At 40.8% G+C, this 17,200-nt stretch overlaps 3 protein-coding genes across 9 annotated transcripts; all 3 read right to left on the minus strand.

Moving 5' to 3' along the window:
* Nucleotides 1-389: 389 nt before the first annotated feature.
* mrps34 (mitochondrial ribosomal protein S34) lies at nucleotides 390-1,973 on the minus strand. Its single transcript, XM_041061676.1, has 4 exons — nucleotides 1,888-1,973; nucleotides 1,301-1,662; nucleotides 1,135-1,177; nucleotides 390-915 (listed from the first exon to the last, which is right to left on the minus strand). Exons 2-4 carry the CDS (start codon nucleotides 1,616-1,618, stop codon nucleotides 617-619), a joined length of 660 nt encoding a protein of 219 aa, XP_040917610.1. The 5' UTR covers nucleotides 1,619-1,662; nucleotides 1,888-1,973; the 3' UTR covers nucleotides 390-616.
* A 716-nt stretch (nucleotides 1,974-2,689) lies between these two features.
* spsb3a (splA/ryanodine receptor domain and SOCS box containing 3a) lies at nucleotides 2,690-8,430 on the minus strand. Of its 7 annotated transcripts, none has more exons than XM_041063237.1 (7): nucleotides 8,282-8,430; nucleotides 7,506-7,717; nucleotides 6,885-7,060; nucleotides 6,452-6,639; nucleotides 6,188-6,290; nucleotides 5,970-6,095; nucleotides 2,690-5,487 (listed from the first exon to the last, which is right to left on the minus strand). In XM_041063237.1, the coding sequence occupies exons 2-7, from the start codon at nucleotides 7,592-7,594 to the stop codon at nucleotides 5,096-5,098; spliced, it is 1,074 nt and encodes a 357-aa protein (XP_040919171.1). In that variant the 5' UTR covers nucleotides 7,595-7,717; nucleotides 8,282-8,430; the 3' UTR covers nucleotides 2,690-5,095. The 7 variants fall into 7 exon arrangements, with proteins under 7 accessions (XP_040919171.1, XP_040919167.1, XP_040919170.1 ...); XM_041063233.1 differs by having other exon boundaries at nucleotides 6,885-7,065; XM_041063236.1 differs by having other exon boundaries at nucleotides 8,254-8,430.
* Nucleotides 8,431-10,590: 2,160 nt separating this feature from the next.
* Nucleotides 10,591-16,808, minus strand: atp6v0ca (ATPase H+ transporting V0 subunit ca). Its single transcript, XM_041062468.1, has 3 exons — nucleotides 16,585-16,808; nucleotides 12,891-13,074; nucleotides 10,591-11,789 (listed from the first exon to the last, which is right to left on the minus strand). Exons 1-3 carry the CDS (start codon nucleotides 16,658-16,660, stop codon nucleotides 11,585-11,587), a joined length of 465 nt encoding a protein of 154 aa, XP_040918402.1. The 5' UTR covers nucleotides 16,661-16,808; the 3' UTR covers nucleotides 10,591-11,584.
* Between the last annotated feature and the right edge of the window lie 392 nt (nucleotides 16,809-17,200).

A 17,200-nucleotide genomic window follows, 5' to 3' on the forward strand; every position in this document is an offset into this window, starting at 1 on the left:
TAGATTTTTGACGCAGGGTCCCTCTGCAAGACAAGGTAAGAAGATGGATGATGGAGGACCAGTCAGTTGATATTTTATTTCAGTGGTGAGAATTTCTGACAAATTTGCGATTAATTTAATTATGTCGACCCAGATGATCTGGAGTAAACCTGGACATTTGGAGGCCCTGGGAGGTTGCCTGACTTATAATCCAGCTGTGAGTGCTATCTTAGAATTGTGACATCCTTGTTAATAGTAAGTCAAAGTTTTGAATGTAGGTATGAAAATCTTCCAATACTCCTATGGAGGAACACTGTCAAGTAAAATCATAAAGGCATTCTCAGTGCTACAAGGCTAAGGGTGTCTATAATGCAAGCACATAAAATACTGAATTAAAAACTCAGAGTGGCCTTATTTTACCTCAGATTTAATATTTAGCAGATACACAGATACATATTACACACGGAGAGGCCTGCTTCAGATGAAAATAGCAGAGAATTCATTTTAGTCCAGGACTTATCAGGAGTTTTGAGGCGAGGGCTTCAAGTGTTGCTGGACAGAGGAAGTTGACCACTTCTGTCATCACTGATTTGGTCCAAAATGTCCAAGATTAGCAAACCACATTCAAAGAGGAGTATCACACCTCTGTCCCCTCTTTTCTCTGCCTCTCTTGTTCCTGCCTGCGAAAATAGTCTTTGTTGAGCTGGACCTCCCTCTGCAAAGGTAAGGCGGGCTCATCTGCCATTACCCTGCCTGTTGCTTTCTTGTGTTGGGCCAGCAGCATGGCACGGAGCAGGGGCGGGTAGGGGACAGAGCGCACAGGTGGATCAGGGAGCGGCTGAAAATCCCTCAACTGCTGTTCTATGTGTTTGGGAACCAGGCGCCAGTCGTGGTACATCACCTTGTCCACCTCCTTGACCTCGGTCTCCTGTTTTCCTGCCAAACACACAAGTTAACGCAACAAAGTTACCAAGAGTTAAGTTCTCCACACACTGTAACCTAATAGTCTGGCTGAGTAACATCTAGTTCAGTTTTCAAATATTATTTTCAGCCACACAACATTCAGCCCCTCTCATAAATATCACAGTCTCCAATAAAATGCACTGAAACAGTAAATGTTTCAGTGCAGGGGCACTGAAAACAGTCCAGTCTTACCTTTGTAGGTGAGGACCCCCCACGCCTTGCCATGATCCATGTTCTGGAAACCACAAGAAACCAGTCGTACTTAGTTTACAAGACATATTATATCACAGTCATATGATATCACTTATTTATCGTGACAATATGCAGACTTGATGAACCACAGATGTGGTTCGCTCACCTCAGAGGTGTAGTCCACCTTGACCTTGGTTATCTGCCAGTAGCTGGGCTCAGTGTGGTCTTCCAACCAGGATTTGCGGGTGAACAGGCGGCCCACTCCGAACATCCTCATGCCAGCCAGCAGGGAGAAGAGGCGGCTCTCCCTGCGGACATCCGGCCAGGCCAGCACAGGCAGCATCTTCCCCGTCAAAGGCCGCTTCATCGTGTCATAGTCCAGTGCGTACTTCTGGGACTCCCGCGGCCGGGACTTGAGCTCTCGGTACGCCCGGATCTTCCGAGCCATTTCTGCTATGAGACGAAGTCGCCTTTTCTTCACCATGACTGTGTGATGTTACAGCAGCTCCTCTACGATCCTGATTTGTCCTGCAAGAGCGGAAATTCATTTACTCACATCTGAACTTAAAGTAGCTCCTGTGCCTGCTGGTTACAGAAGACGCTAACCCCTGTCAGTCTGTGAGTGGGAGCGTAAACACATTACAGCCCTTAGCCGTTAGCTGGTTAAAAGAGCATATGGCTGAACAACTGATTGATTTTAACGAACTATTGCTGATATAGTTCATGACCTGCAAGTATCCATACTAAACATACCTGAAAGTCCCCGACGAGCAGGACCAGTTCCACTTGACCTCCGCACGCAAGGGACGCTACCTCCGCCCGCCTGGTCCGCAAGAAACATGTTCCGTGTGAACAGCTACTGTAATTTTGTTCCGCTTGTTGGAACTTCATAGAGTAGAAAATATCGTAAGACTAAAAGGATTATAACAATTTGTCAATTATTATGTAAGAACTGATATTTAATAACATTTAAGGATTTTCAACACAATATCTAAAATGAATCAGTTGCACTCACAGTTGTCTTACATATCAAGGAAGAATCATTAAAGATGGTGATTAAAGAATTTATCATGTGAAAAATGTTCTTGAATCGTTTAAATTTTTTATGAACGGTGGCTCGTCAAGGAAAGCATGTTCCATCATCTCTCCAGAATATCTGAACTGATTTAGAGAGATGTTTCGACACAGGAAATTGTTTAACTTGGAAATAATATATTCGCAAAGCAAAGTGGTCAAATACCACACCCTGTTTTTTATTTTGCCTAATGTAAAAATTAGTTGTTTGTGAGTTGTCTAGACATACAGTACAGACGTGTAGATATACAGGACAGTATACCATTATTGGGCTGTATAGGTATATGGAATAAGGTCCCACCTTAACTACTGGAAAAAAAACTTTTCCTGCTATAACATGCACAGGGCAGAGAGAGGATGTCTGTGCGGTCTAAGGAATTTGACAGAAAAGGCAATGACTCACTGGCAGCTGCAGCAAGAGTCAGTTCCCTCTAACTGGTGGCCCGCCATAAGCACAAACTTTCCAGTCCAGTCCTTTATGCATATTTAGCACTCATTTTATTTTCAGCTGAAAATCATGCTGATCAGTTATACAGAAAAAGGCCAGTAAAGGCCTGCACATACAGTATTATTAATATAACATGGTATAGAAGAAACACTTAGAATTTACCTATTTACAGTATAACAGTAAGAAAAAGTGCTTGGATGCATCAATGTGAAGACAAATACAGTGAAAGAAGATAAAAAATACATCTGCTGGACAACAACTAACCTCTTTGTGGTTACATTACTGGATCTACATAGAGAGATTTCTGATAAACCATTATACAGCTGGACAGAATTAAGTTGTGTTATTACTCAGGACAGATGAGCATGGTCCTCTGGTATCTTCACCACTGTTGTTGTGCCAGTGTCTCCATAATGGCACCCCAACACACCCATTCCTTCTCAAAACCATTACCACAGAAAATGCTTGGATTGCATAGTACCTTAAATCTTTCTGTATATCTACTTAAACCAAGACCTTGAGGAGTGAACATGATCGGAGACGGGCAGACTGAGGCAGCAGCTCACAAACTGTGTAGCTTCAACACCCAGGTCAAACACTATTATTATACTTAAATTGTTATGGTTTGGTACTGAGCTCTGAAGAATTTGAAACAGAGAACTATTTATATATCTGACCCAGGGGTAATGATCCCCTCCTCAGTTATACACGATCAATTACTACTTAAATTCATCTTTTAAACCCACTCAGTCCCTGCAGGCTTCAAATGTGACTGTAAAAAGTCTGTGTTTCACAACAAGTTTTCAGACATATGAAAACATCCACAAAAATGTTGCAGACCACTCAGGTGGTACAGTCCACCTCTCTGCTGTCCTTTCATGTGCTCAGTATCTTCCAAATGATGTAGGTATGGCAGAACATGGCTAAATCCACAGCTTTAGTCAGTGTTGGGATTGTTCTTAGACAGTAGAGGAATATTTAAACTGTGTTTTAGCCATATACAACCATATTTTAAATATATGTATAAATGTTAAAACACATGAAACATACACAGAGAGCTGAGAGTATTCTGTTCTGCAGGAACAGTGCAGGAAGTTTCTATGCTAAAACTCATCTTCTGCTGTGAAATTCAAAATTCAAGCTGACCACAGCAGGTGTTCCCCTTTAATGGGGAAACTAACACCTTCCTACAGCCATGTTTTAGGCCAAGAGGGGCTGAGTGTTTGATACTTAAAAGATTTAGAACTGAGTATGAGCTTAGTGAATTAAAGTCCAGAGGTGTTCTTAAGGAAAGAGATGGAACAAGGCCTTGGGAAAAACCAAAACAATGGCGTTGCATAAACAGATCAGTACAAAAAAAATCTTAACATTAAAACTTCTCATAATCTCATGTTTTGTCAATCGAACAAACTAACTTTTTTAAAAAGTTCTAAAAAAAACGATAGTTAGGTGTAACAGTGATGAAAGGTGCAACAGTCTCATTTGAGTGACATATTAGCCTCATGAAACATTTAAGAGCTACTCTAAACAATGCATTCTGCTTACATCTTTTAGAAAAGAGGAAATCCATAGTTCCCACAAACGACTAGTGTGACTTTTCAATAGGAGGCTCTGAAAAGCAGATGGCAGGTGGATGTTGACATGAATGTAAAAATATTTCACTCGTAACTTTTTCCCCCAATCGACTGATGATGTGATATCAGATGTACATGAGTAGTTTGGAGATGATGGCTGATCCATAAAAGAGAAAAGGGAATAATTTCATTGTTGGAGGACTAAAAGCTGCAAAATGCACTCATGTTCATTGTAGCTCCTTCTAACATTTTCCTAAATTAAGACAGTTTTAGTTTTAGAGCTATGAGCTGTAGGTAAGAAATAAAAAATATCAACTGATTCTCATGTTGGAAACCTAACAGAAAATCACAGATGCCAGTAAAACAAGTAACAGATTATTTTGATGATGCATGGATAGCGTTAAGGTTGAGAACAATATACATTTTTTGCATACAGGACGATGAAAATATCTATACAGTCTTTCAATTTTGAAACCCCCTTTTTTGCAAATATACTATGATAGCCACCAGAAATTTGGCCGTGCTTTTCCTCACTGTCACACTGTACACTTGACTGCTCCATTCGTTCACAATTTTCACTCATCTCCGTTCATGAATGGCAACAAAACTGCAACAAATTATGCTAGCTGACAAAATAACATGGCATGAGAGAAGATCACAGTAATAAAATGTGCAGGCAGAAATGCTGCCGTTGCAGTTTTCCGCCTACGTTACCACTCCTCTCTGCTCAGACGATCCTGGTTATTTTCCTGTGTTAACACTGATGTTGAGGAAAGCTTGAGGCAGTTAAGTAACACTAGATTAGATGCCATAGGACAGTAACCTCTGCCAGTGTTTAAGAGGAGGTAGGATTTGAGCTGTCCAGTCATGTCCAGCGGCATCTTTTCCTCTGACAGGCTTCGGGGTCAGATGTACAACCCTCTGAGTCACTCTCAGAGGAGGACGGTCCAGGCAAGGGAGGGACGGGCAATCGCGAGGGATGCTCAGGCCCATCTGGGGTTTCTTCTGTGGCGCCACTATTGAGACTGAGCACCCAACCCAGTTTGTTGTGGAGCAACTGACGGAGGCCTGGCGGCAATGGCAACACGTCCAGGGTGTGTATACAGTCCGGCAGCAGCTGGCGAAGGCGAGCACAACAGAGGTACAGCAGGGAGGTGGGCGCGGAGCAAGATCTGATCACCTTCATGCTGCTTTTCGCTGCTGTGGAGCACGCCATCGGATAAAACCTCTTATTTTGTAACTCTGTGGCAGCAACACCTAGATCGAGAAAGGTCACAAAAATTTTCATGTTCATGTGTAATAACTTGTTCCAATACCACACTGCAAAGAGCGCCCACTAAATAAATGTATACACATCGATTGTGCCTAAAAGGTCATCCAGTTTTGAATATGGATGATGTATAAGCACTATAGAAACATGCTCTGCTTTCCCTTTTTTGTACACAGGTATGTTTCATGCATGTAGTCATATGGTTATGGTTCCCGATTTTACATTCATTTAAAATATATCATAGAGATGCAAGTGTTAAGGTTTGTAAATATGGACAAAGTACCAGTCAACCAATCTGATACAGCAAACTGACATTGGCCAGATGTGACAGATTCACATTAAATACAGTTCAACTGTTAATACTACCCCCACAGGTACATCCCCACAGGTCACTAAAATCATGTAATTAAACAAGGAATCAAACCACAAGCACTCAGATCATTAGTGGACTTTGCTTGCCAGTACTAACCTATACACTTTCGATTCTTGAAGAAAGTAAGCGTGCCGTGCCACGTGTCCAGATGGACTCCGATGATGGATCCCTGTCCAAACCGAGAGGAGAAGTTCATCTTGTCTCCTTTGTGATGCAACAAGCCTGAAAAACAAAGACAGCCAATGATCTCTAACTCATACAATAATCATCTGGAGCAGTCGCTGCTACATTGTAATAGGTTGTGTGCACCTTACCAGTGTAAGAAAGACCCCAGCTGTCTGCATCTTTTCCCAGAAGGCTGCAGAACGTGTGTCTGTATTTGTCTAGGTTGACATCAGAAGTACCAATACCAACCATCTGCACAAAGATAAAGAACCATTTAGAAAACAAACAAATTTGAACTTCTACACAGGATGCATTAAGGCCCTGTCTTAGACAAAACTTATGCTCTAATTTGGAATTTTTGGAAAACAACTTTAGATGATAAGAGCAGGCCAGTGTAAGGAGTAGAGCTGTACCATGTCTGTTCCATACACTGGGGATGTCATCTTGATTTCCCAGAAGTGCTGCCCTTCAGCCAGCTCTCTAGAGCCACGGATTGCAGCTGTACCACAGCTGTATTCAGAGTGGAAGTTCACTTTGCGATTGTCGCAGCTCAGTAATGTTGCTGTCGAACGGCTGTTGACATCCCACACCCAGTCAAATTCTAAAACATCAGAAATCATTTGTTCCAGGTTAGTGACATAAGAAATGTAATTTGTTTTCCCTCATAACAATTAACAAAGAAAAAAATATATTCTTATGATCAATTTTGTGAACTAATCACAGAGCTCAGATCAAAAAATAACTTGACTTGATGCAGTGGTGTGACTCAAGAGACATCACTTAATTATTATAAAATGGATGTGCCCTCTATTAGTTAACCCTCGAAATGCTGCAACCGTCTTGTACCTTGGTCATCCTCTCCACAGTGGCAGTCTTTAACTTGGTGAAAACCTCGCAGACGAGGGTTGTAACTGGACTCCGCCTGAGAATCACAGCCACAGTAGGACTCTCCGGTGACAGGCACTGCACTGGGGACTGGAGGGACCATCACTGCTGAAAAGTCCGCCTCAGAGTCTGAATCACTGTACTTGGGGGCAACAATGCAGAGAGAAATGGCAAAATCAAATGTCAGCAGTACTGCTTATGTAACTAAACAGCTCTGGTTTTGGATGCCAGGCTGTCACCTGAAACTAAGTGCTGCACTGAAAAACATACACATCTCCAAAAACTGAAAGTAAAACAATGACATTATGGTACATTTCTTTCTGTGGAAAAATGATTAGCTCTCATTCAAAGCATGTAAACAACAACAGCTAGAGGTGCTTGTAGCATCAGACCACATCAACAAACTCATACAAACTAAAGGCTTTCAGTCCGACAGGGACCCCTGAGGTGAATTTTGCCAGCGTTCTCATGGTGACACATCCTACCCCCTGCCTACAGTGCAAACAAGTGGCATCATATGACACAGACAAAAACTTACATTATCCCTGACAGTCCATATCTGTTCAGATGCTGTGTTCTTACCTCGAGGTGGTCATAGCTCCATTCATCACTTTCAGAGGCCAACACAAGTGCCCGGGCATCAGCATCCCGCCGTATCCCACCCCAGACATATCTCCATGCACGACTGTTCCTGCTCCGTCTAGACATGGCAGCGACTCCCTGTCTCACCTGTATGAGAACCTGACAGCCAGTTCAGGTTTAGTCCAGATGTTGGGAGAACAGCATCAGTCCAGCTGCGGGGAAAACAAAATGACAACATGTTTAAGAAGCACACACACTGAAGACTTTATTGGAGAAACATACCACAAATACAGTCACACACCTTAACAACTTAACCTAACGCTAACTGTTAGTAGCCTGGTCCCAATCCACAAGTCATTGGCATCATGAGTAAAATTATTACCCTTTGACGTGCTGATGTTGTCCTAACTAGCTCTAGTTAGCCGCCTAGCTCAGCTAACGAGAGCAGCTAACGCTACCCGCTGAACCGCGCATGCATTAACATGTTAGCAGGCTATAACAAGGTCAGCGGCGTCACAATTCAAGTCAGACTGCTGGCTATATGAGTTTATATAGGTTAGTACACTGACACGCGTCGCCGACTGCAGTACGTTCACGGTTTATGAGCCAAGTAAGGAGAAAAGGGTGGCCGGAGGCGGAATAACTCGACCGGTGAAGGCAGCTTCAGACCAAGCGTAGAGTAGCTAGTTAGCTTTCGTTAGCTGCGTGCTGCTACCAGTCCTCGATAAAAGGATAGCGTTAACGTTACCTGACCGTTGTTCGGAGCCAGCACTCACGTAAAATGACTGACAACACCGCAGAGACGCCGCTCCCCGAAGCCACCTATTGCTACTTGGATGACACACGGCAACTGAACGAGTGTCTGGCCAAGCTTTCCTTTTCCATGACCTACTTTACATCAGTGTGACCGTAAACAATAACAGGCAGTCTCTCTGTGGGAGCACACAGCCCAGTCTCCTGCACAGGAAGTTTTCAGTGCACATCAAAGACTCCTGTCATCTCAGCTACCACAGGCTGAGGTCACTGAGGTTATTTTATCCAGCGGTGCACGAATTATTTACAGACTTTACTCAAGTAAAAGTACAAATACAACTATACAAAATATTTAAATGAACAGAAAAAGTTATGCATCCTAAAGTACAATTTTGAGATATTTTACTTGAGTATTTCCATCTTATTTAACAAAACTATGATGATATGAAACTGTGATAAGTTTATAAAAATGCAGTGTATAGTTTAAGATCATGCCAGAGGTTTTTGACATGTTTGGCATTTGATCTCTTTACATGAAAGCAGTTTCCGCTTGTGGCCCCTTGTCTTTGTTTTCAGTCGTTTTCAGTTCCACAAAACCTCTAAACTCCTATTTCCCCTTTAAACCTATGGTTTCATTTAAATAACTATTTTAGCCCCAGAGAGTTAACATTTTCCAAAAAAATAAAAAATAAAAAAAATAATGAAAACCTTCCAGCTGTATATAAAGTAGTTCAAACCAGCTTCACTTCCAACAGTTAACAATAAAATGCCACTTATGCACAACTGCATCAGTATGAACTATCTAACATGAAAATATATCCTCCACATGGGCCATTTTCCTCACCTCATTATACCGAATGTGTTCAAATTTAAGATTATATTTAAAACATTTAAAAACAAATACCAGTCAAAGTCAATGGGGTATTTACACAATCTAATGTCTGATTTAACTAAGATGATTTGGAGTTTGTGTAAGTTGTATAAGCTGCATTTTATTTTTTATTTTATTTTATTTATTTATTTTTTTTAGCTTTGGTGTCTTTTAGAGTTTTTATGCCTTACTTTAAGTGTTTCCAAACATGTCCAGAAGGTCATTCATTCATTCCTTCATTCATTTAGTCAAAAAAGTTAGGAGTGAAATATGTATTTCAAGTCACACATCAATAAACATTTAATCATGAGTGTCATGAGTGTAGGTGTTTTTTATTTCACTTTTTCAACACTGGAGTGCGATGCAAGCAACTGAAGAGAAAGCAAATTTCCTCATCACTCTAATGTATAGCATATCATCATATACATTAATTTGAAATATTAATTTAAAGAGAGCAAGAATAGCTGCTGTGTCCATTCCTGGGTGCAAGGGTGAAAACAGTTATCTCTGGAGGCTCTGCAGAGAAGAATTTGTGGCACAAAAAAGTAACAACATAACCTCTGAAAGACTGATGCCAGTAAATGTGAATTTTAGTACCTACCAGGAGTCAGAGTCTGAGGCTCAGCTGGTCTCTGACGTGGTCACAGCCCAGTGCGTTGACTTTTTACTGCTCACTGATGACTGATTTGTTCAGACTAGTTACCTTTTGGGAAGAAAAATCATCTACTGTAAAATTCTTTGCAAATCTGGTGAAACTGAAAATTCAGCTTTATTTGCTCTTTGTTGTCATTATGTCACGATTTCCAAATTGGGCAAAATCCAACAAGTCATAAGGTAACAAGTGGACTTTGTGGTGGAAGTTGGTAAGGGAGGAAAACAATATCTGATCAACTACTGCTTTTAAAGATTTTTTGTCACAGAAAGCATACTGGGTTTTCTATAAATTGTTTTAATTTTGAGAAACTATCAGATATTAGGTAATCTAAAACTGATTTTAAAAGAATTGCATAATTTAAGCAATTATTTAAGCAAAAAATCCCCACTTCAGCTTCTTAAATTTAAATATTTTCTGGTTTTTATACTTTCTGTATAATAATAAACTGAGTATCTTTAGGGTTTAAATTGATGATCGGGCAAAACAATACTTTTTAAAAAGTCATCATTCTGATTTTACAGACCAAACAAATAATTAATCAATAAAATAATCTGTAATTGATAATGAAAATAATAGCTACAGCTCTAGTTGAAAGTACTGTATTTACTAATAAAAAAATTATAAAAACAATTGTTTTCATTGTTCTCCTTAATTCAAGAGAATAACATTTTTGATGAACACTACACTGATCTACAGCAAGTTCTTCCTGCTTTACATTTAATTTGCCAATTTAACCAATGTCCATTTAAACTGAAATATTAAAGAGTTTACTCATCCATTGACATCAGACATAAAAGACAGTGATGTTCTGGAGGAGGTTGAGTTTTATTTGGAAATCTGACAGGTATGGCTGAACAGTGAGCTCTCACCTTAAACAAACGAACAAAAAAACAAAACCAAAAAAAAAAATCAAGACAGCAGCACTACAGGTAAACGATACTAGTGTTTGAGAATGTCATATTTAACATAAATCCACTTGCACACATTATGCACTCAGGTCATTCACACACACATGCACACACACACTGTCAACTCCATGTCAACATGTGGACATCCTCCATTAACAAATCACACTACATCCAGAGGAATTCCAAGCACTTTGAACAATTACCCACAGTGCAATTAATCTAACTATACACAGATAATTTATATATATTTTTATGTATATAGGGAATTCAATAAACAGTATTCCATTTAGACATTTCATTAAGTCAAAATCTTCATAGCTTTCCATAAATAGTGAAAAAAAAAAAAAACAAAGACATCTTGATAGCTCCTCACCGCTGTGATTCAAAAATGGTCCCCAAAAAGAACATGAAAAAATAAAATACTAATGTGCACGATTTTTCAGCAGTCTCAAAACAGAGAATGACAATCAAAACCACCAACATAAAACAAAAATCAAAGGAGGGGAGTGGGCAAAGGGGTAAACGTTGATATTCACACTCACAGCACAGACTGGTTACTACATTTACAGGGGGGGTGGAGGGACTCTGGATCACTGTACAGGTTAAGATCAGACAACAAATCAGGCAGACTGTCCACACATCATCCCACAACAACCAATACATCTTCATGCCCGTTCTATACGCACAGGACCTGACACAACTGGATGGCTTTAAACAATATGGATAGATCACATCTACTGAGGACACAGCTGTCAAAGTCGACCGCCAACATGTTTCTGTTGCCATCCCATCCTGTCAGACCCACAGGGTGTAATGGAAGTAGGTGAAAATCTCCTATTTGTTCTTGCTGCTTTGATGTGGAATGAATGAGATGGTGTTTGATGCAGACCACTTATTTTGTAGATAGGATGAGGGCCACGATAAGGCCGTAAAGCCCCAGCACCTCAGCAAAGATCAGGATCAGGATCATACCCACGAAAAGCCGGGGCTGCTGGGCGGTGCCTCGCACCCCAGCATCGCCCACGATGCCGATGGCGAACCCAGCCGCCAGACCGCTCAGGCCCACGCTCAGGCCGGCACCGAGATGCAGGAAACTCCTGTTGGAGAGAGGAAAGAGTAATGTCATGACACACAGTCATACTGTCTGAAACGTACAGTAAATCAACACTCAGGAAACTGCTGCATGAAATTTCCATTAAATTCACTGTAATGGCATTACAATCTGACTTATCAACACACTCTAATGAGGTACAGACGCAGCAAATTAAACCATATCTCGGCAATAATACACTATGAATGTTTAGAACATACAGCGTACACAGTGGGACAGCAGGGAAGAAGATTACGACGAACCCATCAAGTCCACAGAGGGTGAGTGTCTGATGTCCAAAAGATTTTAGGCAGAACATGATTTTAAGTAGTAGTATATCTAAAAATAAAACAAATATATCTAATGACCTTAATATAAATCTTTTCACCTGTAACAGCAACAAGCGTAGGAGGTGTAGGTGGAAGTGAACAGTCCTCTACATCCTTCACACTGTTTTCACTAGACCACACTGACCTTTCAGTACGTCGCCCAGATATTCTGTTTCACTCAGAAACATGTCACATTACTGAAACTAAAGATGCTGCAACTGCTGTTTGACTGTGACTTTTAACTTTTCACGCACCGTTAGTCTGTTCTATTAAAAACAAAGAGGACCCCTTATAAGCAACATTCATTAAGCAACAGTTTTAATATTAAAAGTGAGCAGCATCTAATGGCCTGTTGGTTAAGATGCATGACATATAACTTTGTCTTTCACTGAGTCTCACCCTCATATAAAAGTGCAGCCAGCCATTTCCAGAAAACAAGTCCAAAATAACGCTTTACTAGCTGCAGAGCAAAACACAGCAACAAGCCGGATGCAGCAAATGTACCATGAAGAAGGAAGTCAAACTTTAGGAAACAGTTGGGGGAGATCAAAACAGAGATAAAAGACCAGTAAATATTGGACTTCTATTCATATCTTGTTGAAGATTATTTGACTAATTGATCAATCTCTTTTGGTTGCTTGATCCTTTTTTGAAGATGTAATTCTTTTGTTTGCCTAACTTGGCTTTGCTTTTTAAATTGTGTTTGTGAGCTAAGAAGGTGACGGGTAAAACTAACTAAAAGAGTTGTAATCAAGTACTGTATCCGAAGTTCATCTTACTTGTAAAGGCTGATTCTCTCAGAGATGTTGTTTGCTATCAGCACAGCCACCACCAGCCCGTAGATGGCGATGATACCCGCCATGACCACAGGGATGATGGACTTCATGATGAGCTCTGGCCGCATCACAGACATGGCAGCAATGCCTGTGCCGCTCTTCGCTGTCCCATACGCCGCCCCTAATGCTGAGTAAGAGAAAAGAGTGTGTGTTAATTCAGCTGTTCAGTTCATTAACTCTTCACTTATAAACATTTCCTGATGAAATTGTTAAAATGTTTGATTATCTCCCACCCAGCAATAAATGAGAAATTAAACATACATATTTAAGAAAAAAAAAATGTACTTGCAAATTTTACGAGTGCAACTATTTTTAAGTTGTCCCACACCACACAATTCCTGAAAAACAGCCCTTCTTCCCGATATAACCCTGCCCGCTTCAATATTTTATGACTAATGTTAATATTCATGACTAATGTCATGAATGGCAGTTTCTCCTAGGTGTCCTCTCTGCTCTGGGGGAGGATTTTCTATAAGCTCATTGGCTTCCTTCCTCCCCCTAGCTCTATTACTGTATTTTACCAGAATGTTTTAATTGTACAAACATACAAAGAGTAGAAGACTAAAGACCATCTTGAGAAGCTTACAATATTCACTTGCTGTATCAGAGAGGTGTTGACTGAGGTATATTAGGCTGTAATCAGTGGCAGTGCTGGTTTTCATTAGATTGCACAGATTTAACAAAGAAACTGGAAAATCACTGTATATTTTCTACTTTAGCAAATTCAATAATAACCAGAGTTAAATCACTTAAAGAGGGCAGAAAAGAGGGCATGAGCAACATAAAATATTCTGTGCTTCACTCAGGACAAGACGAGTTAATTATGTTGTTTTAAGGTCATAACATCTGATCAGCAGTCACAGATATCACCAGTGAGCACAGGAGAGAACATCAGGTGCTTTCTGTCAACCAGTTCATCACAACCCACATCCTGTGTGGTTCATCTGCACACATCACACAACACAGGGGCAAGCCTCCTTTTCCGCTGATGGTTGACCAGCATCTGAGCTCAATGTAAAAAGAAATTAATGCAGTCTACACTGTTCGGTGCTATTCTTTGTTATCTGAAAAGCATAGACCTGCACAGGCCAGTTACCAATTATTATACATGGCTTTGATGGCAACAAGCAGTGAGAAGCTCTGAACGCAGGATGCTTCCTGCTTAAAATGAAGACCTGCTGGAGAGAATGAATAAATAAATCACACAATACAGCTTTCACCACTTCTCACTTGCTACTGTGGGTGTGTTGTCACATTCATGTAAAAAGGTTATGTAAACGGTCTACAAGAAATTGTTAATAAGTACTGTGTAAATATGGAACCCAGCATTTTCTCTAATAATTTTAAAGGCTTTGCACCAAGCAGCACTTGTCTTTGTAACATGAAAGAAAAGAGATTTTGTGATCTGAAGTTGTTGATTGCACAAAGTTTGCAATCTGTAACTTCTGACCCCTCTGCTTTTCAATGCACTGTCTGCTTTCCACCCTGTGTATTTAAAAGGCAGTATAGTCACATCCCACTGACAATGAACAGGTTTGGACACTGCATCTCTGTCCAGTGCCCAGTGTCTTCATTTTTACACAGGCGTCAGATATGAGATGCTTGATTGAATTGTCTTGAATGTTTAATAAGGATCATCTTTCCCATCTCCTTTTCCTAAACGTTGCATCAGGGCTTCCACTTTGTGCAACTGCCACCGTCGAGAAAAATTCTGGACCGACTCCATCATGAACAATCAAACAACTGTTGTGAAACTATAGCAATACGAACAGAGATTTTACTGAGAAATGGGCACAATATTTTCTGATTCAAAGCTGTAAAAGCCAAATCATACTGATGAATCTAGGTGTCACTGTACACCTGTGATGTGGAAATAATGCAATACTGAGTCCCAGCTGATACATCAGCGAAAAAAGTGTCTATATATATGTTTGTAGTAATAGAAAGAGCATTGTTGTTTACGGTTATTTAATAACCAAATTTAGGGGATCCATATAAAATGTTAACTAATGCTGGCCAATATATTGTTACCAGGTCTTTTTAACTCTCAAACATCGATATCAGTATCAGCCTTACAAATCCAGTAATTTTAGTTTTGTATATACTTTAAAATCTGTGCTACATAAGGGTAGTTCTGTGTTTTAAAATCCAGGCTATATGCCAAAAAGAAAAAACAGCAGTGAAGGCCCTCAAAATGATGCTGCTAGATGAAAAGCTAATACCTCTAACTCTTACTAAGAAGAAAATTAATTTTTGTTCTTATGGCCTTTTCTGTGTAACCTTTGCACTACATGTGAGCCATAACAGCTCAATCAGACTTAAGTTTGTGCAGGACAGTCCTAAAATATAGTTGACTTTAGTATGCATGAGCTACAGAGCAGACACCTCTGGCACAGGTAGGAGATAGACGGAAGATACTTAAACAGTCAAGTGTAAGGAAATCTTTAGCCCTGCATTACAATAAAACGCATTTAGATTTAATTACTGAAGCACTGATTCAGTTGGATATCAGCCAGGACGTGACTACATTAAATACAGATTCTTTGTCAGGGTCATTCTAAAATTTTAGTTACAGTCATTCAAGTACAACAGGCCACTAATTCAGTCCCACTGCAATACCTGGTCTTACTCTATGTAAAAATAATCCCAAAACTGATTTGAAATTTGAGAAAAGGAGAGCACTGGTATCAGATCAGTACTCTGTGTTACAGATACAGATACAAGTACTGCACTTGGTAAAGAAAAAGTTGGATCAGTGCATCTCTAATTGCAAATGTTATCATCCCAGTCTGGCACTAACCAGATGGACCAACTCCATAAAGGGCGACCTGATGTCATGATCAAATCATAAAAGTGATTTCTAAATTATGGGGACAGTTGTCCGGTGTCTGCAGGAATCGACATCCCTTGACTGACTGGACATCCCCAAAATATTTTCCCCCAGGGGCACAATGTGAAATCTGCAGCGGAGCACATCTCCTCTGTGAAGACACTGGGTGTACCCTGCGTCCTGCACATGAATGAATGGACTGATTTTCCCCTTTAAATTTCACAGGCTGACGTGTAGGCCTTGGTGTTGGCCCTGCTGTGATACAGTTCACTAAAAATAAACCACAACGGTAAACATGCCCTGCATTCAAATTCAGCAACGATCGTTATTTATCTTATAAGTCGTGAAGATCTGGACCTTCCTGTGCTGTAAAGAATAAAATAAATAATGGCAGATTACAGGCAGCAGCTGCCACCTCAGCGAGGGTCTGCGTCACCAACCAGCAGCTACCAGCAAACACGGTCACAGCTTGATATGATATAACCAGGCTCACGCAGGAGGTGGTTAGCTGCGACTGTTGGTGGGGTAAGGAGCTGGTAGTCAGCAGCTCGATGTCGGTGGACACCTTCCCCCGCCTCTGCCTCGCATCCCTGGCAGGTGTATGTGAATGTGTATGTGTGCCTGTCAGCAGTGACCGACCGACCCAGCTGACATCAACACCGCTTCTCTAACGGCAGCACCCGTGTTGTCGTTTCTAACATCAGTTTAACATTTTTAAGGGGAACTCAACGTCTGGTTGGGCTAAGTCGTCGTTGGCACTGAATGAGTGAAACAGAGATGTCAGGTGAAGAAGCTGGGGGTAGTTACCGCTGAAGACCATGGCCGCAGAGGCTCCCATCACAGCGAAGAAAGGCGCGTACTCGGGGCTCTCCTCAGAAGACATTCTCGCTCTTCTCTCGGGGCGATAAAGCTAAAAGGCAGACTATCTTCTTGTGAGGGTTTCCCCTATCCCACCGTCAGCTTTGGACTGGTTAAAACGCTGAGAGGGGGCGACAACGTAGCTGCCAGCGAGGGCACCGGTCTAGAAGAGGAAAATGGCGAAACGGAAAAAGTCACATGACTAACCACCTCGGAAGGATCCATTTGCGTGGAGGTGGGGGTGCTCCAGGCAAACGGGCCTAAAATAACCAACCTTTGTCGTTTATTGCACCTTAAAATATCTTGTAGAACTTGTTCTCATTTGGTAGCGATTTTCACGGCGATTATATAGAGCAGAAGTTTGAAAAGCCGCAAACTAAGATGTAGATGAGTTTGTGTACTGTGATGTGGTATGTTCTGCTGCAAGTGCACTGACTGCGGTTGAAACGCTAGTAGTCACTACACGCTGGCGTATTAATTATTAGGTGTCAAATAAATAGTGAAATCAACCACTAAACACTGTGTTTTCGCTATGATAAAAAATACAACAACAAATAAGCTGTTT

Source organism: Toxotes jaculatrix, chromosome 18, assembly GCF_017976425.1.
Source record: "Toxotes jaculatrix isolate fToxJac2 chromosome 18, fToxJac2.pri, whole genome shotgun sequence".
In the NCBI taxonomy this organism is placed as follows: domain Eukaryota; kingdom Metazoa; phylum Chordata; class Actinopteri; family Toxotidae; genus Toxotes; species Toxotes jaculatrix.